The sequence below is a fragment of the Vipera berus genome (assembly GCF_964194415.1).
Source record: "Vipera berus genome assembly, chromosome: 2".
Lineage (NCBI taxonomy): Eukaryota > Metazoa > Chordata > Lepidosauria > Squamata > Viperidae > Vipera > Vipera berus.
Window position 1 is genome coordinate 279,585,317 of NC_138203.1, and position 27,093 is coordinate 279,612,409.

General features: G+C 47.8%; 1 protein-coding gene across 2 annotated transcripts; it reads right to left on the reverse strand.

Moving 5' to 3' along the window:
• Nucleotides 1-179: 179 nt before the first annotated feature.
• On the reverse strand, nt 180-25,845 carry LOC308661206 (uncharacterized protein). Of its 2 annotated transcripts, none has more exons than XM_081316074.1 (3): nt 25,686-25,845; nt 4,239-4,494; nt 180-2,622 (listed from the first exon to the last, which is right to left on the reverse strand). In XM_081316074.1, exon 3 carries the CDS (start codon nt 2,530-2,532, stop codon nt 1,114-1,116), a length of 1,419 nt encoding a protein of 472 aa, XP_081172200.1. In that variant the 5' UTR covers nt 2,533-2,622; nt 4,239-4,494; nt 25,686-25,845; the 3' UTR covers nt 180-1,113. The 2 variants fall into 2 exon arrangements, with proteins under 2 accessions (XP_081172200.1, XP_081172201.1); XM_081316075.1 differs by lacking the exon at nt 25,686-25,845 and adding an exon at nt 5,749-5,850.
• Between the last annotated feature and the right edge of the window lie 1,248 nt (nt 25,846-27,093).

Sequence of the window (27,093 nt, forward strand, 5' to 3'; positions counted from 1 at the left end):
GGTTCCATGCAGTTCCCGGAGAAACAGAACATCCACGAGGCCTTAAAAGTTTTCCTTTAGAATCCTGAAAGAGGATTTCCTCTCCCATTTAACAGCTGGCGACCGGGGTCTCGTCCACTGGGAATGCGAGAGGGTGGATAAGGGGAAATTTTTCCTCACTGTATCACAATTATAAACTGCTTTGTGTTTTAAGACTTCAGGATAAAACGTTTTCTATACTACAAACATTTCTAGGGCTCCTCTCAGCGAGAACTCACAAATGTATGACAGTTGTCTCATTTCAAGGAACAGATTTTTCTACACACCAAGCTCTTGATGCAGTTTGACACCCGGAAAGTGTGTCCAGTAGTCCGAGCACCTGGAGTGTTTCTCTTCAGGGCATTAAAATATTTCACGCACACCAAACGCACCATTTTGTTTTCCTTGTGGATCCTTTGGGGCCTCCAGAGGTCTCAATGAGGTCAATATTTTGCAATATTTCAAGCGCCCTTTTGTGAATGCTCCAGGTTTTATCAAAGGTATCATTACAGGCAGTCCTCGACTTATGACATCACTTAACAACTGTTCAAAATTGTGACAATTGTCAATGGCCCATAAAGCATTTCTGGCCATGGTAACATTTTACCCCTGTTCCCCAAAGTTGTGTGAATAAATTATGGGCACTTGGCAACCGACTCCCTTTTATGACCAGTTTCACGATCTTGCAGCCATGGGATCACAATGTGCAACTTTTTTGTCAGTCTTCTGCAGAAAATGCAAACTTGGAAGAGTACGTTTACACTTAGGACTGCAGTGACAAATGTGTTCCCAATTCCACCATAAGTCGAGGACTAGCGGCACTTTGCAAAACATAATCTACCCTCCCCAAGACTTGTAAGTCTTTTTTCTTGTGTAATTTCTCTGGTAAGTTACTAATGTAGATGCTTTGTTGAGTCAAACCCTTCTCACACTCCCAACACTTAATGCTCTTTTGCTTTATTGTGTACTTAAGACACTGTGACTAGGAAAAACATTTTTCACACCAAACAATTATAGGATTTCCCTTCTGTCACTGTGTGAAGTTCCTGATGACTGGTAAGGTATGACTTTTAAAAAATATGTTTCCCACATTGTTCATGACAGAAGAGATTTATCTCCATTATGGACTTCCTGATGTATTTTTAGCTTTGATTTAAAATGAACAGGTTTCTCACTCTCTGCACACTTGTAAGGCCATTCTCCTGTGTGATTTCTGGTGTGCTTGTGAAGTGATGAAGACTGGGCAAAACATTTCCCACACTCCAGACATTTGTATGGTTTTTCTCCAGTGTGGATTCGCTGATGTCTCACAAGAGTTTGTTTTTGAGAAAAATATTTATTGCAATCCGAGCATTTATGGGGCTTCTCTCCTGTATGGATTTGGCTGTGACGTTTAAGGTGAGATGAAAGAACAAATGCTCTCCCACAGTCTAAACATTTGTAGTTTTTTTCCTCTGTGTGAATTTTCACATGTCTCCAAAGGGCTGATGTGGTACGATAAAATCTTCCACATTCGTTGCATTGATAGGGCTTCTCCCCTGTGTGGGTTTTGTGATGTTTCCAAAGTACATCCTTATAAGCAAAAGATTTTCCACATTCTGGGCATTTGTATGGTTTCTCTCCTGTGTGGAGCCTCTGGTGCGTTCCAAGATGGTGTTTTTGGGTAAAGCATTTCCCACACTCTTCACATTTGAATGGTTTCTCCCCCGTGTGGGTTCTCTCGTGAACCTGAAATGCTGTTTGAGTAACAAAACCTTTCCCACACTCCCCACATTTATAGGGTTTCTCCTCTTTGTGACTCTTCTGGTGTCTCTGAAGTTCAGAAGAATACATAAATCGTTTCCCACATTCTGAGCATTCATGGGGTCTCTCTCCCTTGTGACGTCTCTGATGTTGCACCAGGTGTGACTTCAAGGCAAAACATTTCCCACATTCAGGGCACTTTTCATTTTTCTCCCCTCTGTGTGTTTTCAAATGCTTCCGAAGAGATGAATTGTCGGTGAAACATTTTCCACACTCAAAGCATTTGTAAGATTTTATTCCTGTATGAATCTTTTCATGGTGCCAAAGATCTGCCTTCCGAGGGAAGCTCTTCCCACACTGCCAACACTCGTAAGGTTTCTCCCCGGTGTGAATTCTTTCGTGGTCTCTGAGATAGGCTTTTTCACGGAAAAATTTCCCACATTCCAGACACTGGTAAGGTTTCTCTCCAGTGTGGATTTTCTGATGTCTAAGAAGGTTTGACTTTTGACCAAAGGATAAATCACATTCTTCACATTTGTGGGGTTTTAATCTGGGGGAGCTTCTGAGATCTTTGGCACCTTTTCCAAAAAAGGATTTCTCACCGTCCAATCCTTGACTGGAACCAGTTCCCACGTGGACCTTCCAATGGGTCAAAAGGAGGGACCAGCGAGCAAAGACTTTCCCACACTCTGAGCATTCATGGGTTCTTTTGTGGTTTTCCAGAGTGCTGCTTGTGTCTGACGGGGGATCCAAGAGCTTCCCGCTCTCCATGCTTTTTGGTGACTGCTGCCTTGTGCCAATTTTCTATTATCTGTTGATAGTTGGCTTGCAGGTAAATTTTTGCTCACAATCTTTTATCCCCTGTCAGAAGGAGAAAGAAGCAAAGAGTAATATCTCCTTTTGAAACATGTAGAGAATCACAAAATATTGGCCTTGGAAGGGACCTTGAAAGTCTTCCAGCCCAATGTAGGCTGCTTAGTACGACTGACCCATACATCGTTGGGAGAGATGTCCTCAAATTATGGCCACAGTTAGGACTGAAATTTTGGTCGTTCAGTGAAGCAGTGGTTAGGCGAGCAGTCACACGACCACTTGGGTCCACAACTATAATCCCACACTCCTAGTTGCAATCATGAAGTGATCCTGAGGGTTCTTAAATGGAGGGAGGCTCGGGCAACTATTGTTGGGGGAGAGTCAGGGGTGGGGGGGGGGTCATGGAGACCAGGCAAAGGCCACCCATGAGTTGGGGGGGAAGGTGCTGAAGTGGGATGCAAAGCTGCAGCCACTCCTGGAAGCCTGAGCCGCCCCAGCACAGCCATGCAAAGCAGCCCTGATTGACAACAATGCGGAGACTGGGCCTTAACTAGAGGCCTGGGGCCTTTAGCAGTGTCATCCAACTGCCATTGACCCCAGGCCTGGACTTCAGCCCAGCGTCACTGCTGCCATTGAGAAATGAGGCCTTAATCCCCAAAGTGGAGGCCTTTGCAGCCTTGCGCCATTCTCCAAGCTGCATGTTCCATACTGTTGCTAAGCAACGTGTCCCAATTGTACAGGGCCCACTCAACTTCCACATTTCCTATGCCAGGACTCACAGGGCCTCCCCTGCCCACTTCAGGCAACCCCACATTCCTTAACTGGGACTTTGTCTGCTTGTGAAGTAGCTTAACATCCATTACCATGAAGGCAGGATTGCAGTCGTTGAGCAAAGCGGTCATGTGACATCTCACTTAATGACCACTACTCTCAAAGACTGAGATTCCGGTCTGAATTGTGGTCATAATATGAGGAGTACCTATAGGGAACCCCCCAAATTAAGGCATCGCATAAGCAAGAGAGGAGGGAAGAGAGTTCAGGTTAGTTTCTGATCCCCTTTTCTTGCTTTTTCGAATTGCTGCACCACTGAGGTCCATCCCATCATGATGTCTTGATCCTCACTTTGCGATGCATTTTATACTACGAAAAGGGAAAAAAATGAATCCAGGAAATTATAGACCAATCAGCCTGACATCAAAACCTGGGAAGATCTTGGAAAAGATGATCAAACAAGGAAACTGCGAAAGTCTAGAAACAAACAAAGCTATTACTAGAAGCCAACATGGGTTTGTGAAAAGTAGATCACGCTAGACAAACCTTGTTGTATTCTTTGAAAAAGTGACTAAAATAGTGGAACAGCTAAAATTCCATCGACGTACTATACTTGGATTTCAGTAAGGCATGTGACAAAGCAGACCACAGCACACTTCTTGAACAAGATAGAAAAAATGTGGGATATACAGCATCACCCCCAGACGGACTCATAACTTGGTTGAGCAACCACACTGGACACGTAGTCCTGAATGGAACTACATTAAGCCTTCATCCAGCAACTTGGGAGCGAAACACAATTTCTCTGCAATGCTGCTTTGTCAAATAAAGATTTAAAAAATATATAATGTTTATTCTCCAAACCAAGATTTAACCAAGATTTGTTTACTCACCTTTAAAGTTATAGCTAAGAGTTTTCTGGTACACTTGTCCCCCCTCTGGGTCAAGGTCAGGGATGACCCTCACTGCTGACTGGTTTAATTTCTCCTTAATCCATTGGCCCTTTGTGTAGGAAGCTGCTTCTCTAACTGGGCCACGATTTCCAAATTCTCTATTACGGTGTCCTGGCCAAAAGTTGGTGGGTCCCGATCCAAGAACAACACACCCCTTCTCCTCTGCGGAGCTCAAGGCCACATCCTCACTGGTCTCCTGCAAAGAGAAAGGAAAAAGGCTCAGATGCCGACGGTAATCTGAATATCATCTGCAAACAACTTAGAAAAGGGATGAGAAATATGGAATTATTAGTTGAGGGTAGAAAATAACGGAGATAGATTCCTGATTCAAGAAGATCTTGATGAGCCCAAATGGAAGAAACCAGCAAGATGAAGTCCAACAGGGACCAAGGCAGAGTTGTGAGTAGGAAAACTCAATATAAAATGAGAGAGAGCAGATGGGGCAGAGCACGTGTGGAAATTGCTGCTTTTTCTGGCTCTTTTTGGAGGCTGCAAGGGCCACAAAGATTCCAGGCAGGCATTTCGAAAAATATTTACAATTAGGAAAGGCAGCCTTTTGGCCATCAGCTCGTTTTATTACCTGCTCACAAGACCAGCCTCAAAACCTCTGACGACCTAAAAATCTTCAACGGGGTCCTGTCCAAGCCGGGAATAAACAAGCATGGAGACCGCTTTAGAAAGAAGGATGTAGTTTATCGAAGAGGAGAGCCAGACAGAAAGATGGCTCTGGGAAAAACTTGACCCACGTGTAGCTGGGATTGGTGGGTTTTTAATACCTCCTTTGGGCTTTGGATTTGGGAGTTCTTCCTGTTTTGAGGCTTTGTATTTCCTGCGTCATGTACTTTGACCTGAGTCGTGAGCGTGTCCTTTTGGTATTGGTAGTTAATCCCGTTATATTTCCTGTCCTTAGAATTTGAGTGGGGATATGTAGATTTTAGGTTTCTTTGTCTTCCTAATCTCTTCAATTTCTAAGCTGGAAGGCTCCAGCCTTTCCAAAAGGATTATTGAATTTGCATTTCTAAAAGCTGGCTTCTGCCTGGGGACTGGGGTTGATTCCTGTCTTTTAAAAGATCTTCTCCCTCCATTATTCCTTCCGGGGGAAACATATTCTGCCTTTTTAATATTCCCCAAAATATTTCTTATCTCTGGATTCTTCCCACACTTCCTTGGTGCTTTGTAAAATACCCACCCAGGGGGCTGCCACATAACAGCCTCCTCTAGGCAAAAAAAGAAAAGCTTTTGAAAGCGGAAGCAAAGCAAACATTAGCATCAAAACAAAGGACTTTATTTTTAGGGGTTGTTTTTTTACACTGAGCTAAAAGAAAGAGGAACTCTTGGGGGGGGGGTTTAAGAGAACATGAGCTCAATTCAAATCATTTAAACCTTGTCTTTTCCCCAAAGGCACACACACACACACACCCATCGCAATGAGGTCAGTCTGTGTTAATACCTCATTACAAAGCTCCGTTTACTCCATTTTTTGCAACTGCACTTGCGGGATGTGCATGCTCGGAGACCGCGTGTTCTGACGGACCACGGAGAGACCTTCCAGACGAGAGCAACTTCCCCAAAAGCTCCTTCCCGGATCCACCCGGAACCCCGCGGGGAGGGGCAGATCCAGCCCGGGGAGGGACCCCCCATTTGCCCCCCCCAGGAGGGAAGGGAAGGATCCGCTCCCTGCAGGCGACGCCAGAGCCGAATCTCCCCAAGGAAATCCCTGCAGGACGAAGAGGCGGATCCGCAGCTACCTTTCTGCTTGCGGGGAAAAGCTCTCCTGGCGGGAGGGGCGCCCCGAAGGCCGGAGGGAGGAGAGCAGCCAGACCTGTCCGGAATCGGGATCCAGAAGCCTCTCCCGAGGGATCCAGCGCCGATCCTGCCGGGGCGAAGAGGAATACAGGAAGGGAAGCGGAGATCCAGCGAGTGGGAGGGTCGAGGCGGGGGCGGGGAAAGCCAGGAGGAGGGTCGGGAAGAAGCCCCGGGAAGATCCCTTCCGGATTCCGAAGATCCTGGAAGGGCAGCTGGGCAGATGCTCCGGAGAGAACGGAAGGAGGCGGATTGCCTGGGAATCCTCGGAGGGAGGAAGTGGGAAAGAGCCGGGAGCGCACAAGGGGACCCACCGTCCCTTCGAGGGGGGATCTTCCCCGGCTGGGGAGGAGGGAGAGGGAGGGGCTGGCCAGGGTCCCTTCCCCGGGGGGGGGCTCCGTGGCCGGGGGGGGAGAGGATGCAGAAACCGAGTCGCAAACCACCTTTAAACCCCCCCTGCCATCCATCCCCCTCTGCCTTTCCCAACATCTGGATCCTTCCAGGTATTTTTTTAGTTGTAGGGTCTCTGCCGGCATCTGCCCACATCAGATTGTGAGGGCCTGATAACGGAGAATCTCTTTTGGATCCACCCGATATGGGGGGGGGGATTATGCTTCTTCCAGTGAAATAAATCTGAAGTTGAAAAGGGCTCCTGGAGAAGCCCCGTCAAAGGAAAACTTGCCTGCTGGTGGATAAATCTCATCCTGGCTCTATCCGGTCCCTTCAGCTCCCCTCCAGGGTCTTCTGCCCCCCCCCCACTCCACAAGGGTCCTCAGGAATGGTCAGGATGGACAGAGAGGTTGAGCCGGTGGCTCCTTGCAATGGCAAAGGATTTTTTTTTTTTTATTGAGATTTTTATACCGCCCTTCTCCCAAAGGGACTCAGGGCGGTTCACAGGGCATAAATATAAACAACAGTACAAACATTAAAAGATAATTAAATTAATGCCCAAGTTAAAACTAGAATAATAAAACAAACCTATAAAAAACCCAAGTACCCCCATCAGGCCAGACCCGCTAGTTCAAATAAATGGGTCTTCAACCCGCGACGGAAGGATCGGAGGTCTGATGCCATCCGGAGCTCAACCGGCAGTTGGTTCCATAACGCCGGAGCACCCACAGAGAAGGCCCTCCCCCTGGGGGCCACCAGTCGACATTCCTTGACAGGAGGCACCCTGAGGAGGCCCTCTCTGTGGGCGCGCACAGGGCGGAGGGGAGTCGACGCCGGCAGCAGGTGGTCCTCGAGGTATCGCGGACCCATGCCATGTAGGGACTTAAAGATCATAACCAAAACCTTGAACCTTACCCGGAAGACAACTGGCAACCAATGCAGCTCGCGGAGCAAAGGTGTAACATGGGAGTACCGGGAAACTCCCAAGACAACTCTCGCGGCCGCATTCTGTACCAGTTGGAGCCTCCGAGTAGTCTTCAAGGGAAGTCCCATGTAGAGAGCGTTACAGTAGTCTAGGCGAGAGGTCACGAGCGCATGAGTGACCGTACACAAGGCCTCCCGGTCCAGATAGGGCCGCAACTGGCGCACCAGGCGAACCTGGGCAAAAGCCCCCCTAGTCACGGCCACTATGTGATCCTCCAAAGTGAGTCGTGAATCTAGGAGGACTCCCAAGTTGCGAGCCCTATCCACAGGGGGTAAAAGCTCACCCCCCCATAGAAAGAGGTGGAACATCCCAGGTGTCTCGGGAAGCCGGAATGTACAGCCACTCAGTCTTGTCAGGGTTGAGTTGAAGTCTGTTCCTCCCCATCCAGACCCGAACCGCCTCCAGGCAACGGGACATCACAGCGAGGGCATCACTGGGGTGGTTTGGGGTCGAAATAAAAAGTTGGGTATCATCAGCATATTGATGATACCCAACTCCAAAACCACGAATGATCTCACCCAGCGGTTTCATATAGATGTTGAACAGGAGAGGCGAGAGGACCGACCCCTGAGGAACTCCACAAGCGAGAGTCCTAGGGGTCGACCTCTGCCCCCCTGCCAACACCGACTGCGAGCGTCCCAGGAGATAGGAGGAGAACCACTGAAAAACCGTGCCTCCCACTCCCAATCCCCTGAGACGCTGCAGCAGGATACCATGGTCGATGGTATCGAAAGCCGCCGAGAGGTCTAATAGGACTAGGACAGAGGAATACCCCCTATCCCGAGCCCTCCAGAGATCATTCACCAGAGCGACCAATGCCGTCTCCGTGCTGTGCCCGGGCCTGAAACCCGATTGGTAAGGGTCCAGATAATCCGCTTCATCCAGGACCAGAGGGAGCTGATGCGCCACCACACTCTCAACAACCTTCGCAAGAAAGCGAAGGTTGGAGACTGGACGAAAGTTGTTCAATACAGCTGGGTCCAAGGCAGGCTTCTTGAGGAGAGGTCTCACCACCGCCTCCTTCAAGACGGTGGGGAAATAACCCTCACTCAAAGAAGCAGATATAACCGCCTGGAGCCAGCCTCGTGTCCTCTCCCTAGCTGCATAAACCAGCCAAGAAGGGCACGGGTCCAATAAACATGTGGTGGAACTCAGCTTCCCCATAATCCTGTCCACTTCATCAGGGGTCACAGAATCAAACTCCTCCCAGATAACATTGACAAGACCGCCCGTGTCCTGATCGTCAGACTCTGCCCAGCTGGAGTCCAAACCGGTCCGAATCCGAGCGATTTTATCCGACAGATGTTGACCAAACTCCTCGGCACGACCCTGCAAGGGATCCTCCCTCACCTCCTGATTAAGAAGGGAGCGAGTCACCCTAAACAAGGCGGCCGGGCGATTATCTGCGGACGCGATGAGGGTGGAGAAGTAATTACACCTCGCCTCCCTCATCGCAGCGAGATAAGACCTAATGTAGGTTCTTAACCGCAATCGGTCGGGTTCAGATCGGCTGGACCTCCAGCAGCTCTCTAGGCCCCGTTTCCAACGCTTCATCTCCCGGAGCTCCGCGGAGAACCATGGAGCTCGCTGGGATCTGCGCCGGGTCAGGGGCCGCAAGGGTACAACCCGGTCAAGTGCCTCAGTGGCTGCCCTTTCCCAGGCTTCCACTAAGGCATCCGCCGAGCTGTGAGCAATGGAGGCAGGTGGGGACCCCAGCGCCGCTTGGAATCTCTCAGGATCCATTAGGCGTCTGGGGCGGTACCATCTAGTTGGCTCCGTACCTCCACGGCGGGGGGTGGCAAAATGGAAGACCAGCCGCAGGAGGTGATGATCGGTCCATGACAGGGGCATAATAAATGGAAAGCCCCCACCAAGATCATCCAACCACCGTCCAGATAAGAAAATCAGGTCAAGGGTGTGGCCTCCCTCATGAGTTGGCTCAGAAATTACCTGCGTCAGGTCCATGGCCGTCATGGAAGCCATGAACTCCCGAGCAAGCTCAGATGAACCTCCCAGGGATGGTAGGTTGACGTCTCCCAAAACTATAAGTTTGGGGAACTCAACCACCAACCCTGAGAGGACATCGAGCAGCTCGGGCAGGGCTGCCGCTACGCGACTAGGCGAAATGTACACGAGCAGCAAGCCCAACTGCGTCCCAGAGCCAAATCTCATAAAGAGAGACTCACACCCGACTATCTGAGGAACGGTGGTCTCCCGCGGACATAAGGTCTCCCTAACGATCACCGCCACACCCCCACCCCTACCCTGAGCTCGAGGCTGGTGTAGCACCCGGAAGCCTGGTGGGCAAAGATCAACCAAAGGGACCCCACCCTCTGGGCCCAACCAAGTCTCCGTGATGCAAGCCAGGTCCGCATGCTCACCCTCAACTAAATCCCTAATAAGGGGAGCTTTGTTGACCACGGACCTGGCATTCAGGTACACCAGCCGGAGCTCAGGAGGCTGCACATCCTCGCTCCCGGAACCTCGGGAAAGAAGCAGAGGGTCGGAGCGCCCCACCGCTTGCAAATAGCGGAGACGGCCCTCCCGGTAGCGATATGGCCCCCTGTCTATCCGCCTGCTGCCATTCCCCGTCGTGGGAATTGGTAATCCCACGACCCGCTCATGAGCCCCGGAGACAACGACCCCTCGTTCTCCCCCATCTTTCTTTCCATCCTTTCCTTTTTTTCTTCTTCCTCTCCCCCCCAGCACACATTTGTTGTTGTTGTTAGCTCCGAAGTCCTGTCCGACCCATCGCGACCCTATGGACAATGTTCCTCCAGGCGTTCCTGTCCTCTACCATCTTCTGGAGTCCATTTAGGCTCACGCCTACTGCTTCAGTGACTCCATCCAGCCACCTCATTCTCTGTCGTCCCCTTCTTCTCTTGCCCTCAACCTTTCCCAGCATTAGGATCTTCTCCAGTAAGTCCTTCCTTCTCATTAGGTGGCCAAAGGATTTGAGTTTTAGCTTCAGGATCTGGCCTTCTAAAGAGCAGTCAGGGTTGATCTCCTCTAGGACCAACCGGTTTGATCGCTTTGCAGTCCAAGGGACTCGCAGGAGTCTTCTCCGGCACCAGAGTTCAAAGGCCTCAATTCTTTGGCGCTTGGCCTTTCTTATGGTCACATTTAAGCAAACATCATTTCCAAGTTCGATGTCTTCATGTCCCATCAATATTGCTTTCCCCTCTTTTCCTCATAATTCAGCCAAAATTCCACCTTCCTTCCTGGAATTCCTTTTTGTTCCAGTCTCATAAAAGCATTTCATCCCATTTCCCTTACAAAGCAAGTATAGGTGCAAAATATTTCAGTCTCGACTTACCGGTGTGTGTGTGTGTGTGTGTAGGGGGGACAGGAGGCAGAACTGGAGGGATCTGCTAGGTTCGAAGAGGCTGGGAGCTGCCATGATGCTTTGGGGCTTCACTGCCCCAGTCAGAGGGGCAGTGATTAAACTATGATTCTCTTTCAGCCCAGGAAGTCAGCCAAGCCTTCAGCATTATTCACCACAAAAATCCGGGTCTGTTGGGGGTCTCTTCCACTGTAAATAGGAGAGGAGGCAGAGAGGATAAGGGGCAAAAGACACCCTGAGGCTTAAGTGGCATCTGAAGGATACTTTCCCTCTATAAACCACAACCTTTTTAAAATAAACCTGGACAGTTTCTCTTCAGGGCATTTTTACCTGCGGACCCAGCTAGACATTCCAGAAAAATATTTCACGCACACCAAACGCACAATTTCTTTTTCTTGTGGATTCTTCAGGGCCTCCGGAGGTCCTAGTGAGGTATTTTACAGTATTCCAAGCATTTATACAAGAGACCCCCTTTGGCGAATGATCCAGGGTCTGTCAAGGTTTCATTACAGGTAGTCCTCAACTTGCAGCAAGCATTATGGGTCCATAAACTACTTCTGACCACTGTAAAATGCTGCCTCTCCCCCAGGTTATCTGACCACATTATGAGCACTTGGCAACTGGCTGGCTTTTACCACCAGTTCCATGATATTGCATCCATTGGATCACAGTTTGCAGGGGGTTTGCCATTTTTTGCAGAAAATACAAATTTGGAAGAATGGCTTTATATATAGGGCTGCCTATTGCTTATTGGATAGGGACGCGGTGGCTCAGTGGGTTAGGACGCTGAGCTTGTCGATCAGAAGGTTGGCAGTTTGGCGGGTCGAATCCTGAGTGCCGCGTAACAGAGTGAGTGCCTGTTACTCGTCCCAGCTTCTGCCAACCTAGCAGTTCGAAAGCACGTAAAAATGCAGGTAGAAAAATAGGGACCACTACGGTGGGAAGGTAACAGCGTTCCGTGCGCCTGTGGCGTCTAGTCATGCCGGCCACATGACCACAGAGACGTCCTCGGACAAGCACTGGCTCTTCGGCTTTGAAACGGAGATGAGCACCGGCCCCTAGAGTCGGAAACGACTAGCACACATGTGTGGGGGAACCTTTACCTTTACCTTTGTATTGCTTATTGGCCACAAAAAATCACATAAAATCAGATCCTACCTTATGGGTAACGCAACAGACAACTGTGTAAACCTATAGTTGGCTAATTGATGTTACCTAGTTGGGTAATGAAACATCTGCAAAAAAACAGTGAAGCTCAGAGAGCACCAAGGTCCCCACACCAGCTCTGGCCAAAGAGCCCCTTATTGTCTCAGTGAATGGAGCTTCTCATCCCTCCATCATCCATTCCTTGGCTGGACTCTGGCTGTCAATCAAAGAAGATATCTAGGAAGCATTAAGCCTTGGCTTTCTGCAGCCTTCATCCACTTATGTACCCAACTCTCAGGGATGGGGGCAGGAAAGGGTTTTGACCATCGGTTAATAAATGCAGCTTCTCTGCTGTGGACATCTCGCCTATGTTTCATCTCTCAAGGTGGGAACCAACCACTCAAGAACACTTCAAAGTGCCAGCAATCTACAGCTTCATTTTTTTGGTAGCTGCTAGAAGACTTTTTTGGTGTGGCCTCTGAACTGGATAGTAAATATTTTATTTTAACTCTTGGGAATTTCTAATTCAGATATCTTCAGGCCTTAGAGTGGTCTGCAATAGCCTCTGGTACGGTGCCTGTGTGACCCTAAATCATGAGCACTTTGAACTATACGCACACAGGCCTAACATTAACTGAATTTTGGATCACGTGAAATGCATCCTGGTATCAATTTACAATTCAGGCTAAACTGATCACGTAATTCAAAGTTGTACTTCTTAGGACCTACGAGGTATGTCCTAAGTAAGATATGGAGCAATTAATCACAAGTGGGTCAGGCACATGAAGGTGGCCACCCATGATCTGCCTTTAAGAGCAGATCCCCAGGACAGTTTTCCTAAAGTTCTTCCGAAATCCGCCCTCTTGAATTCAACTCAGGAAGTCAGAGGTTTCCAGCAAAGGAGGGTGGAGTGAAAAGAACCAAAATGGCGGCTGTTTAAAAGGGCTAAAAAGCAGCGGGACGTTGACTGCAGAGTGTGGCACAATTTGACGGCCATCTTGATTTTTTTGACCAACCCCCCCCCCCATGAAAACATGCCCTGAAAATAGTCCTCTTCATTATTTTGAACAGTAATTTTATTGAGGATTACAACTGCAAATCAAAGGAAGGCATTTAATACAACCGTGTATGACTGTGTGAATTTACTGTGTATGTGTGTATGTGTACATATGAAAAAGACAAAAGGAAAAAAGGGGGGGGGACTCCAAAAAAGATAATAGGGAAAATAAACTTTCCCTCTTCATCCTCAACAACCATATTCAACACTTTATCGCTGAATAAACAACCAGAGGCATCTTCCTTCCACCCCTCATCCCGTTTTCACCTCTCTGAAATTTCAGTTGTCCTTATTGATCAACTATAGTAAAAAAATAGTAAAAAAAAATAGTACAAAAACAAAAATATCTGGGTGCCTGGGCTTACGTCTGTGACAACTTATGACCAGAAATGCATTCCTGGTTGTGGACATACGTGGAGGACTACCTGTGCTCTGCAAAATATTTTTCCTACTTGCCACACACTTGTAACTCTTTTGTGTAGTCACTCTGGTCAGTTACTAAAGGAAGCTTTGCCAGCAAAACTTCCTCACACTCTCCACAATCACTCTCTTTTCCCTCATTGTGTGCTCTTTCCGGGTATTTGAGGTTGCTTTACTAGAGAAAACATTTTTCCCCCCCACACCAAATTTTTGTAGGATTTCCCTTCTGCGGTCTGTGAAGTTCCTGTCTGCAAGGTGCTTCTGCAGCAGTATTTGCTCATGAATGGGGCCTCAGTCTTCGGAATGGGATTATCAAATCTGCATTTCTAAAGAGCTGGCCTGCTGGGTTTCTGTTTGGGGGAGAGAGAGACTGGGGTTGGCTGGTTTCTGTCCTAGATTTTTCTCTGATTACTTTGGGTACGTCTGCCCTTTTTTTTTAATATTCCCCCAAAATATTTCCTTCTCTAGGAGGATGGATGGGTGCTGACTCACTACACCTTCTCCAGGTTTTTTATTATTATTATTATTATTATTATTAATTATTATTATTATTATTATTATTATTATTATTATTATTATTATTATTATTATTATTATTTAATAATAATAATAATAATAATAATAATAATAATAATAATAATAATAATAATAATAATAATAATAATAATAATAATAATAATTTTATTATTTATTTTATTTTAATCCCATTTATATCCCACCCTTTTCCGAAGACTCAGGGCGGCTTACAAGCTTAGCAGTAAGCTTGTAATAATAATAATAATTAATAATAATAATAATAATAATAATAATAATAATAATAATAATAAGAAGAAGAAGAAGAAGAAGAAGAAGAAGAAGAAGAAGAAGAAGAAGAAGAAGAAGAAGTTGGAAGGGACCTTGGAGGTCATCTAGTCCAACCCCCTGCTCAGGCAGGAAACCCTATACCATTTCAGACAAATGGCTGGCCAGTCTCTTCTTAAAAACTTCCAGTGTTGGAGCATTCACCACTTCTGGAGGCAGGTTGTTCCACTGGTTAGTTGTTCTAACTGTCAGGATGTTTCTCCTTAGTTCTAGGTTGCTTCTCTCCTTGACTAGTTTCCATCCGTTGCTTCTTGTCCTGCTTTCAGGTGCTTTGGAGAATAGCTTGACTCCCTCTTCTTTGGGGCAGCCCCTGAGATACTGGAACACTGCTATCATGTCACCCCTCGTCCTTCTCTTCGTTAAACTACACATACCCAATTCCAACAACCGTTCCTTGTATGTTTTAGCCTCCAGTCCCCCAATCATCTTTGTTGCTCTTCTCTGTACTCTTTCTAGAGTCTCAACATCTTTTTTACATCGTGGTGACCAAAACTGTTGTTTAGGAGCTCTGTTCAAAGTGCCAGTAAGTCCCAGCAATCTTCGGTTCACCTTTTTTGTATCTCCTAAAAGTCTTGGTTGGTGTTCCCTCCTTAACGGGACAGTAAATATTTAATTTTACTCTCAGGAGCTTTTAACTCAGCTATCATCACGTCTTACAGTGATCTGTAAGAGCCACTGGCGCAGAGGTTTTGTGACCCTCCATCATGGGAATTTAAAATGGGCGGGGGTCTCTGAGGACCCTCAGCATGGGGTCTCACTCTCTTTGGGTTGGTCACCTCACAACCCCCAGAGCCCCCCCCAGACAGGAAAGGGGAGAATTTGGGGGAGCAGCCCAGATCTGATGCTTGTTCCCATGGGGTAATAGAAATACAGTCAGTCCTTGACTTACAGGAGTTCATTTAGTGACCGATTAAGTTACAACTGCCCTGAAAAAAGTGACTTATGAACGTTCTTCACACTTATGACCATTTCGGCACCGCCATGGTCATGTGATTTGCATTCAGATACTCAAAACAACTTGTTTCTATTTATGATGGTTGCAGTATTCCATGTGTGTGTGTGTGTATCATGTGATCCCCTTTTGTGACCTTCTGACAAGCAAAATCCATGGGAAAGCCAGATTCATTTCACAACGGTGTTACTAATTTAACAACTTCTGTGATTCCCTTAAATGTGGCAAGAAAAGTCGTAAAACAAATTTCTCACTTAGCAACATAAATTTTGGGCTCAAATATTATTTTTATAAATTACTCAAAGCGATAAACATAGCCAACACACATTTATTTTATTTTATTTTTTATTTTAATTCCATTTATATCCCGCCCTTCTCCGAAGACTCAGGGCGGCTTACAAGCTTAGCAGTAGCCTTCATTCTATGTATATGCCTGCTTATTAGGGCTTTCACACACACACACACACACACCCAAGCGGCATTATTACAAAGTCAGCTTAATTGCCCCCAACAATCTGGCTCCTCATTTTACCTACCTCGGAAGGATGGAAGGCTGAGTCAACCTTGAGCCTGGTGGGACTCGAACCTGCACTAATTGCAGGCAGCTGGTGTTACTTAAGGAGGCATTAGCCCACTGCTCCACCAAGGCTCTCCTATTTCTATTTTCCTCAAAAAAACAAACAAACCTGTGATGTAGATTGGGAAGAGAGAGAGAGAGTGGCCCGAGGTCACCCAGCGGGCTCTTATGGCCAAGGCAGGACTTGAACTCGTGGTCTCCTGGTTTTTGCCCAATGCTTTAAATACTAGGCCAAACTGACCATCCCACATTAGACAAGTGGAGTTGATTGGGAATCGTTATCCTGCATACAGAGCAGTGTTTCTCGAGTTGGGCAACTTTTATAATGTGTGGACTTCAGCTCCCAGAATTCACGTTGGCTGGGGAATTCTGGGAGTTGAAATCCACACATCTTAAAAGTTGTCAAGGTTGAAAAAATGGGTGTACAAAGGCATGGATCAATGTCCATGGAGACACCAAGGCATGTTTGAGGAGTGTGCATTCAAGCATAAGGTAAAGGTAAAGGTTCCCCCACACATGCGTGATAGTCGTTTCCGACTCTAGGGGCCGGTGCTCATCTCCGTTTCAAAGCCAAAGAGCCAGCGCTTTTTCCGAGGATGTCTCCGTGGTCATGTGGCCAGCATGACTAGACGCCAAAGGCACACGGAACGCTGTTACCTTCCCACCGTAGTGGTCCCTATTTTTCTACTTGCATTTTTATGTGCTTTCGAACTGCTAGGTTGGCAGAAGCTGGGACGAGTAACAGGCGCACACTCTGTTACGTGGCACTCGGGATTCGACCCGCCAAACTGCCGACCATCTGATCGACAAGCTCAGCATCCTAACCCACTGAGCCACCGCGTCCCTGCATTCAAGCATAAGGAGAAGTAAAACAATTCAAATCCACGTCCAAGACCAGAACTCGTTTGAGGTGAGTGTGGCTGGCAGGGCCCTCGCTCGCTTGCAAGGAGCAGGTGAAGAAGGGGAGACAAACCATTATAAAACTAACAATTGAGCCTGACCCTGGATGGTTACAATTTATTTTATTTTTTTATTTTATTTTATTAAATTTATATACCGCCCTATTCCCGTAGGACTCAGGGCGGTTTGCCATCTATCGGGACCCAGGAAGTGCGACTTTCCTGTTGCACACACACACACTCCACACTGGCAAAGACCCTTTCCTGGTGGGGGGAATGGGACGAGTGGTGGCCGGGTGGGCGTGGCCAGATGGTGTGAAGGAGTTGGGTGTGGCCAGCTCAGTGCACATCACTCGGCGCACCTGGGTGGGCGTGGCCAGGTGGGCGCGGAATAAGCCATCCCGGGCAACTGGATGTGGGTCCAACCTGGTGCCCCACCAGACAAAAAAGCAAGGAATGGGCCTGCAAATGGGACGTGGCAAAAGGGATCCACTTGCACTGATGGGACGATTCAGACAAAACGGTGAGCGGAAGAGGCACTTCCCCCCCACACACACACACACCAGAAGAAACATTCCCCTATTCCGGGCCCAAGAAGCAGCGCAACTGCAGGCCTCATTATTAGGGCTGTCCCGCCTCCCAGGATGGGAAGGGGGAGAAAGAGGAGTTGCTCTTCCCCCCCCCCCATTTGCAAAAACACACAATTTTCCATTCTTCAGTCGCACTTTTGGATGACAAATTTCCCTGCAAAGTTGGAAAGGGAAGGGAAGGGAAGGGGGAGGGAAAGGGAAGGGGAGGGGGAGGGAAAGGAAAGGGGGGGAAAGCGTGGAGTTGCCCCCCTTCCCCCCGTTTTCCTTGTATGCCTGAGTTTGGATGAAAGATTGCGTAAAGACACTGTAAGAGTTGAGGGGTCCTGGGTGGATGGTTGTCGGTTGCTGCCCTGATGATGTTACCTAGTTTGGGTAAATGAAACGTCTTCAAGGAAACACCGAACCTCAGAGACCACCAAGGACCCCCCCTCATTTCCACCCTGAGCTATTCTCCCTTGATTGGTTTTAAGGCGCGTGGCCTTTCCGAAGCTGGAGATTTGGGGAAGGAGGCGCGTCTCGAGGCCGGATCCTGACCTGGAGGAAAAACAGCTCCAAAAGGAACTCCATCTCCCCTCAACGTGGGGGCAACTCTTCCCTTGTGCAAAAGTGGGATCCGCTTCTGGAGGTGTCTGGATGAAAATGCTCACGGAGGGCCCCACACTCTGCTTGGAGGGGACGGGAAGATCCCAGCTTCTGAGCACACCGGCAACTATGTCATAAAGAATATTTTTACCAGAACAAGAAGGAAAAATCCCCTTCCAAAGTAAAACAGCTAGGAAAACGTTTTGCTGCCATGGGCTGGGGACGAGAGGGCATTTCATGGAGGGCAGAGAAGGAGAGAATTAAGCACGGTTCAGGGTGAGGAGATAAGGTAAGTCTCGATCAGTGCTGTGAATAAATCTCAAAAAACATCTCCTTCAATTTATAATATCTGAAGTGGCACTTTTATGCAAAATAGGGTAATTGTTTTACAAATTGACAAAAATAGGAAAGAAGTGTATTTAATATAATGTGGTACAAGTAGTCCTTGAATTACGAGTGTAATGGTGCCTGCCCGATCCACTCGTAACTCAAATACTCGTAGAGTGTCTCCTTGCTTTAACACATGTCCACCACGTATGATAATAAGTACCTGGTTTGTGTTTACATTCCCAACATATCTCTGACATATTTTTAAACATTTTTGCTAATTTCGTTGGTGGCAAGTGCCATCTGCAGAACGTTTTGTATAAGTTTTCTTTGTATGAAGCTGACATTGTCAGTTTATAGTTTCTTTCCCACAAACTTTGTCACTTCTCTTAAGTCTATATTATATCCAAAATTCTTTGCCCATACTGTCATTGTCTCTTTTACTTGTTCATCTTTCATCTAATAAGAAATTGTACATTTTTAAAATTAACTTTTCATCGGAAGTTAGTAATGTCTGATCAAACATAGTCTGCTCTTTATAAAATACATACTGGACAATAATCCACACTTGGTTAGAAAAAATGTTAAGAGAAACATGTAGACTATAAACCTGATTTTTTTTCTCTTACTAGGTATAATGCCAGAAAAACTTGATAAGCAAAGTACATGCTTGATTTTGCATGTGATTGTTCTGTACCAGCCTGCTACCGGCCCTGCAGAAAAGGCAGGGACAACCCCTTTACAAACGGCAAGAGGCTGGAATAACGCCTGCCAAATTTATAGCTACAAAAACAAACAAGACACGAAGCAAACATGAACATGAACCATCCGAGCGGTTGCCTTCAGCAAACCAGCCCTCCCAAACATTCCCCTTATATAGAGTTCAGGGCGTGGCTTCTCTCTGCCTCCTTCCGAGAAGCCCCATTGCCTTCCTCTGTTTACTCCTAATTGACTGCCTCCTGCGTCGGGCGTCCTTGAACAGGGCCAGCTGTGGGTCATCTTCATCCACGCTGTCAGGCTCACACAGCTGGGTCTCCGTGGTGACCAGGTGGGAGGGGCCTGGCTGAGGGCTCTCATCAGCAAGATCTTCAACCCCCTCAGCAAGGTCTTCAACACCCCCCTCCTCCTCTGAGTCGTCCGACCCAACTGCCAAACCCACAGGCTGACCCTGAATCACAACAGTGATAACAGCGGCAAGAATTCTATTCGCACAATGTTGGAAGAACGAAGAAATACCACCAGAAAAAGAAATAATTAAAACAAAAATACTAGACTGTGCAGAAATGGACAGGCTTACTTTTAAGGTTGAAAGAAATAGAAGAAACAGAATATTTTCAAACTTGGGACCTATTTTATCAATGGCGAGAGAAAAGATTTAGGGATTAGGAATTTAATTTGTATTAGTGAATAAGATGCTCAGACAACACGTTTTTGTTGAATGGTTACTACTGAACTCTGTTTAAAAAAAAATCAAAATTTTATTTAAAAAAAAAACCTTGTAGAGAACCTCGAACGAGATGACTGCTTGCTGATTAAAATGCCAGTGGCTTGTTAAGCAAGTAGGAGGCAGGTTGGGGAAGGCCACGGAGGGCCTAGTGCTGGAACAGGCCACCCGAGGCCTCTCCGACCCACTAAGATAACGCATGCTTCCCCCTCCTTTCCTGCCTGGAAAAGATCCATCTCCTCTCTGCCGCGGTTTCTGGTGCTGCCTGGATCTGAGGCCGGTGAATGCTTCCGCAGCGCCCCACCCCGACGGCCTGATTGGGCCTTGAAAATGCCTCCAGAGCCTGGATATCTGGCCACCGTGGTGGTGCAAAAGCAGGGCTTTTTTTCTCATAGAACGCTCAGAACGGAGTGCCGGCACCTTTTTTGGATGGAACCTTGTAGGGTAGGCAAGGCAGGTTGTGTGACATGTGTGAGTTCCGGCACCTTTTTCTTTTACAAAAAAAGCCCTGTGCAAAAGCATTCCCCGGCCTCAGATATGAACGGCAGCGGCCTGGAAAAGGCCTCCGGGGCCCCAATCCAGCTTCGGTTCAGTTCTCTATTGCAGAGAACAGGGGCCTAAAGTACCATGAGATCAGTAGCATGAGATCTCGCCCCACTGATCTTGCGTGACCTTGCGTTACTTTAGGCCTCCATTCTCTGCGAACGCACCGAAGGCCTGGAGCAGTCAAGAAAGCGAAGGATCTCGATCTTCGCAGGGTGAGTATCGAAGGCCTGGTGCCTAGGGAGACCTGGGGCTGGGGTGGGGAGGGAGGGAATAACCAGGGTGAAGGTTGCAGAGCCTCCGCGGTCGCTCGTAAGGGGGAACGACTTCTGTTGGTGCTGCACCATTTGTAACTTTGGGACTTGCTCATAGGCACTAGGGGGCGCTCATCACATAACTCTGAACCAGTGTTAAGTGGATGCTGGTAACTCGGGGATTACCTGTATATGAATAATAATGAAACATCACAATAAAGAATATCCTTAAAAGAATTTAAATGTACAATTGAAACAACTGTGCATGTATTAACCTTAATTCGACATGCGCCGGCCTGATATTAAGTGAATTTTGGATCACATGAAGCGCAACCTGGTATCAATTTACCATTCACATTAATACAAATATTGGATCATTTGAAGTCACGCTTCTCACAATCTATGATGTATACGCTAAATAACCCGTGGTCCAACGGTGTGATTTGTCCTGTGAGTGATGTATCGTTATCTCTGCCATTACAAACTGGTGCATCTTCATTCTATACCTCATCCCATTTTCTACAACTATATCTCCAAATCGATTGATTGACAAAGATGCAGAAAAAATGTACAAAAATACCCAACAACATATCTATTTTCTCTTTCCATTTAGTATAAATGTCCTTCGTCCCCCACTTAATAAACGTTTAACAATTAAATAATATTGAAAGCTGTTAAGCCTCATTCTTAAGGCTGTTCAATGGCCTGAAACATTTTTAAAAAGTCCCACTCCAAAAGATTATGGATTTCGATACAGTTCCATGAAACCTTGAAAGTTTTACTTTACAATCCTAAAAGAGAATTTCCTGTCCCAGTTCAGAGCTGGTGACCTGGATCTCTTGGGGGTCTTTTCCAGAAGATGGAGGACAGATAAGAGGGCGAAAAAGATCCTGAGAGAACTTAGGTGGCATCTGTGACAAGTTATAACTGGAAATCTGTTCACATTTGTCATTGTGCTGCCACCATGTGGCTGTTTTGGGAAATTATAATATGTTAATTGGGTCTGCCAGTACCTTCCCCCTTTGTGATGTATTTCCTGTCCTGCTCATGATGTACTAGGATCCACCCTTTCTGGGCTGGACTTCCTCCTTCTCCTTGTTCCCTTGTGTTCCATTCTCCATTGTAACATCTGAACACAAGCCATGCGGACAGTAATCCCGTTACTGTCTTTTGACCTTAAAGTACCGTCCAGACTTCACCTGACCACACCTTCTCTGCTGTAATCTTCTTCTACATGCAAAATAAAGGTATTTCAGATGAACCAGGTGCTTTATGAGTTCACTGTCTGGAAAGGGCTGTTAATTGTGACTAAATTCGCTTAAACAGACCAGTGCAAGTATCTTAACAAGGAATTAAATCACTAGCACAACGAGCTTCGATCCAGAACAGTCATCATAAATCAAGGATTACTCATACTCCACAAAATATTATCTACGTTCCCCAACACTTGCAATGCTTTTCTCTTGTTTAATTATTCAGGTCTTATTATTGTGTTGCGTTACTAGTGCTGCTGATTTGTGAGCGAAGATTCTTACTCTCCAACATTTATACACTTTGGATTGATTATGTATTCTCGGATGGTATTTAAGGTTACTTGGCTAGGAAAAACATTTTCTCCACACCAAACAATTGTAGGATTTCCCTTCTGTCACTGTGTGAAATTCTCGAAGTATGGTAAGGTGTGACTTTTGGAAAAAATATTTCCCCGCATTGTTCACGACTGAAAAGATTCGTCTCTGCTATGGACTTTCTGATGCATTTTAAGCTGTGATTCAAAATGAAAAGTTTTCTCACACTCTGCACACTTGTAAGGCCACTCTCCTGTGTGATTTTGGGTGTGTGCGCGAAGTGCTGAAGATTGGGCAAAACATTTTCCACTCTCTAAACATTCGTTTTTTCTGCAGTGTGGATTTGCTGATGCTTCAAAAGAGTACTTTTTTGAGAAAAACATTTATTGCAGTCCGAGCATTTATGGGGCTTCTCTCCTGTGTGGATTCGGCTGTGATTTCTGAGGACAGTTGACCAAGCAAATGCTCTCCCACACTCTAAACATTTGTAATTTTTTTCACCTGTGTGAACTTTTATATGCTCTCTGAGGGATGATGTGGTACTATAAAATTTTCCACATTCGTTACATTGATATGACTTCTCTCCTCTATGCGTTTTATGATGTATCCAAAGGTATTCCTTTCGAGCAAAAGATTTCCCACATTCTATGCATCTGTGTGGCTTCTCTCCTGTGTGGACCTTCTGATGGCTTCCAAGGTGGTGTTTTTGCATAAAGCATTTCCCACACTCCCCACATTTATATGGCTTCTCCCCTGTGTGGATTCTTTCATGAATCTGAACTTCACTTTGTGTAACGAAACTTTTCCCACACTCCCCACATTGATAGGGTAGCTCCCCTTTGTGCCTCTTCTGGTGTCTCCGAAGCCCAGAGGAATTTACAAATTGTCTCTCACATTCTGGGCATTCATAGGGTTTTTCTCCGGTGTGAATTCTCTGATGTTGCACCAGGCTTGATTTCAAGGTAAAACATTTCCCACATTCGAGGCACTTTTCGTTTTTCTCCCCTCTGTGTATTCTCCAATGACTCCGAAGAGATGAACTCTGGGAGAAACATTTTCCACACTCAAAGCATTTGTAAGATTTTATTCCTGCATGAATCTTCTCATGGACCCAAAGACTTGCCTTTTGAGAAAACCTCTTCCCACATTCCCAGCACTTGTAAGGTTTCTCCCCTGTGTGAATTCTCTCGTGGTCTCTGAGGGTGGCTTTTTCGCGGAAAAATTTCCTACATTCCAGACATTGATAGGGTTTCTCTCTGGTGTGGATTTTCTGATGTGTAAGAAGGTGTGACTTTCGATGAAAGCATAACTCACATTCCTCACATTTATAGGGTTTTAGTCTGGGGGGGCTTCCGAAATCTTTGGGTTTTTTTCCAGAAAAGGATTTCTCACCCTCCAAACCTTCACTGGATCCACTTCCCACATGGACCTTCCTGTGGGTCAAAAGGAGGGAACACCGAGGAAAGGATTTCCCACACTCTGAGCATTCATGGGTTCTTTCCTGGTCTTCCGGAGTGCTGCTTGTGTCTGACGGGGGATTCAAGAGCTTCCCAAACTCCATCCTTTCGGGCAGCCGCTACCTTGTGCCGATTTTCTACGATGTGTTGATAGTTGGCTTACAGGTGAATCTTTGGACACTTTTCCTGCTGGTGGAATGGAAAAGAAGATGAGAATAGTATTTCCCCTTAGACTTGAAAGGGACCATGAAGGTCTTCCAATCCCACCCTCTGACCAGAACATGGGCACTCAGTACACCTGAGATGGAGCCCTCACAGCTCTAGGAAGCAAAACTCTTCTGCTGCTCATCGACTCTAACCTTGTTTCTTTTCCTAAATCAAGGGGAAGAAGGTAGTCCTCATGACCACAATTGGGCCTGGAATCTCGGCCGTTCAATGAAGCAGCTACTAAGTGAGGCGAGAGACCACCTGGCTGAAGAAGCTCAGTGCCCACTCCTGATTGATCCTGAGGGATGCTAAGCGGAGGGCAGCCCTGGCAAAGGCTCTGGGGGTGACCCAGGGTAGGGGGAGGTCCCAGGAAGCTGGCACAGGCCACCTATGAGTTTGGGGCTGCTGAAGGGGAAGGCAAAGCTGTAGCCCCCCCCCCTCAAGGCCTGAGCTGCCTCAGCCTGGCCACGCAAAGAAGCCCTGACTGACCGCAGTACTGGCGCTAGAGCTGGCCCTTATGTGGAGGTGTGGGGATTTCAGCCGCTTCAGCCAGCTGCAGTGACCCCAGCCCAGCTCCACCACTGCCGGCGAAAAATGCGACCTCCAGCCCCAGACCAATGGCCTTTGCAGCTTTGCGCCATTCTCCAAGCCGCATCTTCCATACTTTTTCTAAGCAACATTTCCCAAAGAATTTCCAAGTTTCTCCAGCAATCCCCTCAGATGGAACGTGGCCTGGGCTGAGGCTCCGTGGCCTCCCGTCTGCCGCCCGCGACAAACCGATGCTTCTTCAGCAGAAAGTGCCACGCCTGTTATTGGCAAGAAGACAAAGGGACGGAGCAGCCACTGGCTTTCCAGGTAAGACTTTCTCTATGGAGCCACACCTGGCTTATTCCACAACCCTTGGATTGGCACAAGACATAGGACTGTCTGAATTGCCTCCAACAGGCATTTTGAAAAATATTTAAAATTATGGAAGACAGCCTTCTAGCCATCAGCTTCTTCTATTACCTGCTTTACCAGGCCAGCCTCAAAACTTCCTTAGAACTTCCTCAGGGCCAAAAAGGTGGGGGAAAAATGCTTTTTAGAGATTCCGCACAGCTTTTTAAAGCAGAAGCAAGGTAACCATTTGGGTTTCCTTGCTGGTCTTTTAAGCTGAGCACAAAAAAGAGGATCTCACCTGGGCTCAATTCCGTTAATTTAAACTTGTTTTCTTTCCCCCAAACCCTCCGCTACCCATTGCATTGAGGTCAGTTGCGTTAATAAAAGGTAAAGGTAAAGGTTCCCCCGCACATGCGTGCTAGTCGTTTCCGACTCTAGGGGCCGGTGCTCATCTCCATTTCAAAGCCAAAGAGCCAGCGCTTGTCCGAGGACGTCTCCGTGCTCATGTGGCCGGCATGACTAGACGCCACAGGCGCACGGAACGCTGTTACCTTCCCACCGGAGTGGTCCTTATTTTTCTACTTGCATTTGTACATGCTTTCGAACTGCTAGGTTGGCAGAAGCTGGGACGAGTAACAGGCGCTCACTCTGTTACGTGGCACTCGGGATTCGACCCGCCAAACTGCCGACCTTCTGATCGACTATAGCTCAGCGTCCTAACCCACTGAGCCGCCACATCCCTGAAGTTGCCTTCATACCACATTACAAATCTCAATACGTGTTTTGCAGCTCCGCTTACTCCCGTTTTTTTTTCCAACCGCAATTGAGGGATATGCACGCTCAGAGACCTCTTGCTCTGACGGACCAGAGAGAAACCTTCGAAAAGCAAAATCCCCAAAAGCTCCTTCCCGGATCCACCCGGAGCCCCGCGGGGAGCCTAAGGGGCCGGGCGAGGAGGGGGCAGATCCAGCCCGGGGAGGGACACCCCCCCCCCGCTTTGCCCCCCAGGAGGGAAGGGAAGGGATCCTCTCCCTGCAGGCGACGCCAGAGCCGAATCTCCCCAAGGAAATCCCTGCAGGACGAAGAGGCGGATCCGCAGCTACCTTTCTGCTTGCGGGGAAAAGCTCTCCCTGGCGGGAGGGGCGCCTCGAAGGCCGGAGGGAGGAGAGCAGCCAGGACCTGCCCGGATCGGGATCCAGAAGCCACTCCCGAGGGATCCAGCGCCGATCTTCCCGGGGCGAAGCGGGAAACAAGGAGGGAAGCTGGGGGATCCAGCGAGGAGGAGGGTCGGGGCGTGGGCGGGGCTTCTTGCTCTCCTCTCCGGCTCCGCCCCTTGGCCGCCTCCTCTCCTCCCCCTCCCTCCCTCCCTCCCTCCCTCTTCTCTGCTTCCTCTCCGCTGTTCCCCCCGCCCGGCGTTCCTCTGCCCATGCGAAGAGTGCGGCTCCCTCCTTTCTCCGGCATCTGGCTGGAAAGCCGAGCTCCGCGAAATAGCCGCGGGAGGGAATGGCGAGGTTTCGCGGCGCTTCCTGCAGGATGGAGAAGAGGGCGGGGAGGGGGGACGCGAACCCCCGGGAAAGAGCTGCTCCCAGAGGGGCAAAGCGGGGGTGCGGGGGGGGGTATTTTTTCCCAAACCATCCGGGCTCCCCTCCGAGGCTGAGACGGGAGGGTCCTCCGTGCAACCGAGGATGGGGTGTGTGTGTGGGGGGGGAGGGAGGCGCTTAGGGGAGGATCGGGAAGAAGCCCCGAGCGGATCCCTTCTGGATCCCGAAGATCCTGGAAGATCCCTTCTGGATCCCGAAGATCCTGGATCCCAAAGATCCCGAAGATCTTGGAGCTGGGCAGGTGGGAACAGCCCCTAAGGACAGGGGTAAGGCAACCTCGGCTCTTTTATGACTCATGGACTTCAACTCCCAGAATTCCTGAGCCAGCGTGGCTGGCTCAGGAATTCTGGGAGTTGAAGTCCATGAGTCATAAAAGAGCCAAGGTTGCCTTACCCCTGCCCTAGGATAAAAAACACTCGAACCACGGCTGGGCTTCCCCTCACTCGGGGGGGGGGTCACCCAATTGTTACCCAGAGGCTTACAAACCGTTTGTAGGGCCCTGAGGAGACCCCCTTCTTCTTCCCTATTTCCCCCCCCCCCCATGACACTTCATTTGGATTTTGGCCCCGGAAGTACATTTGAACTGTTAAATTTTTATTTTATTTATTGATTTTAATCCCATTTATATCCCGCCCTTCTCCGAAGACTCAGGGCGGCTTACAATCTAAGCACAAATCAATTATATTAAGCATATCTGAACTCTTCAGAAGCCCCCCCCCTGAGTCCTTCGGGAGAAGGGCGGTATATAAATAAAATTATTATTATTATTATCAAATGTAACCTTTAGATGCCTTCAGAGCAGCTCACCTGCCTGGGGGCTAAAGAGCTGCTGGATCACAACTCCCATCAAATACAGCCGGCAAGACGTTATGGGAGTAGAATCCCAGCCTAACTCACATCGGGAGGATTC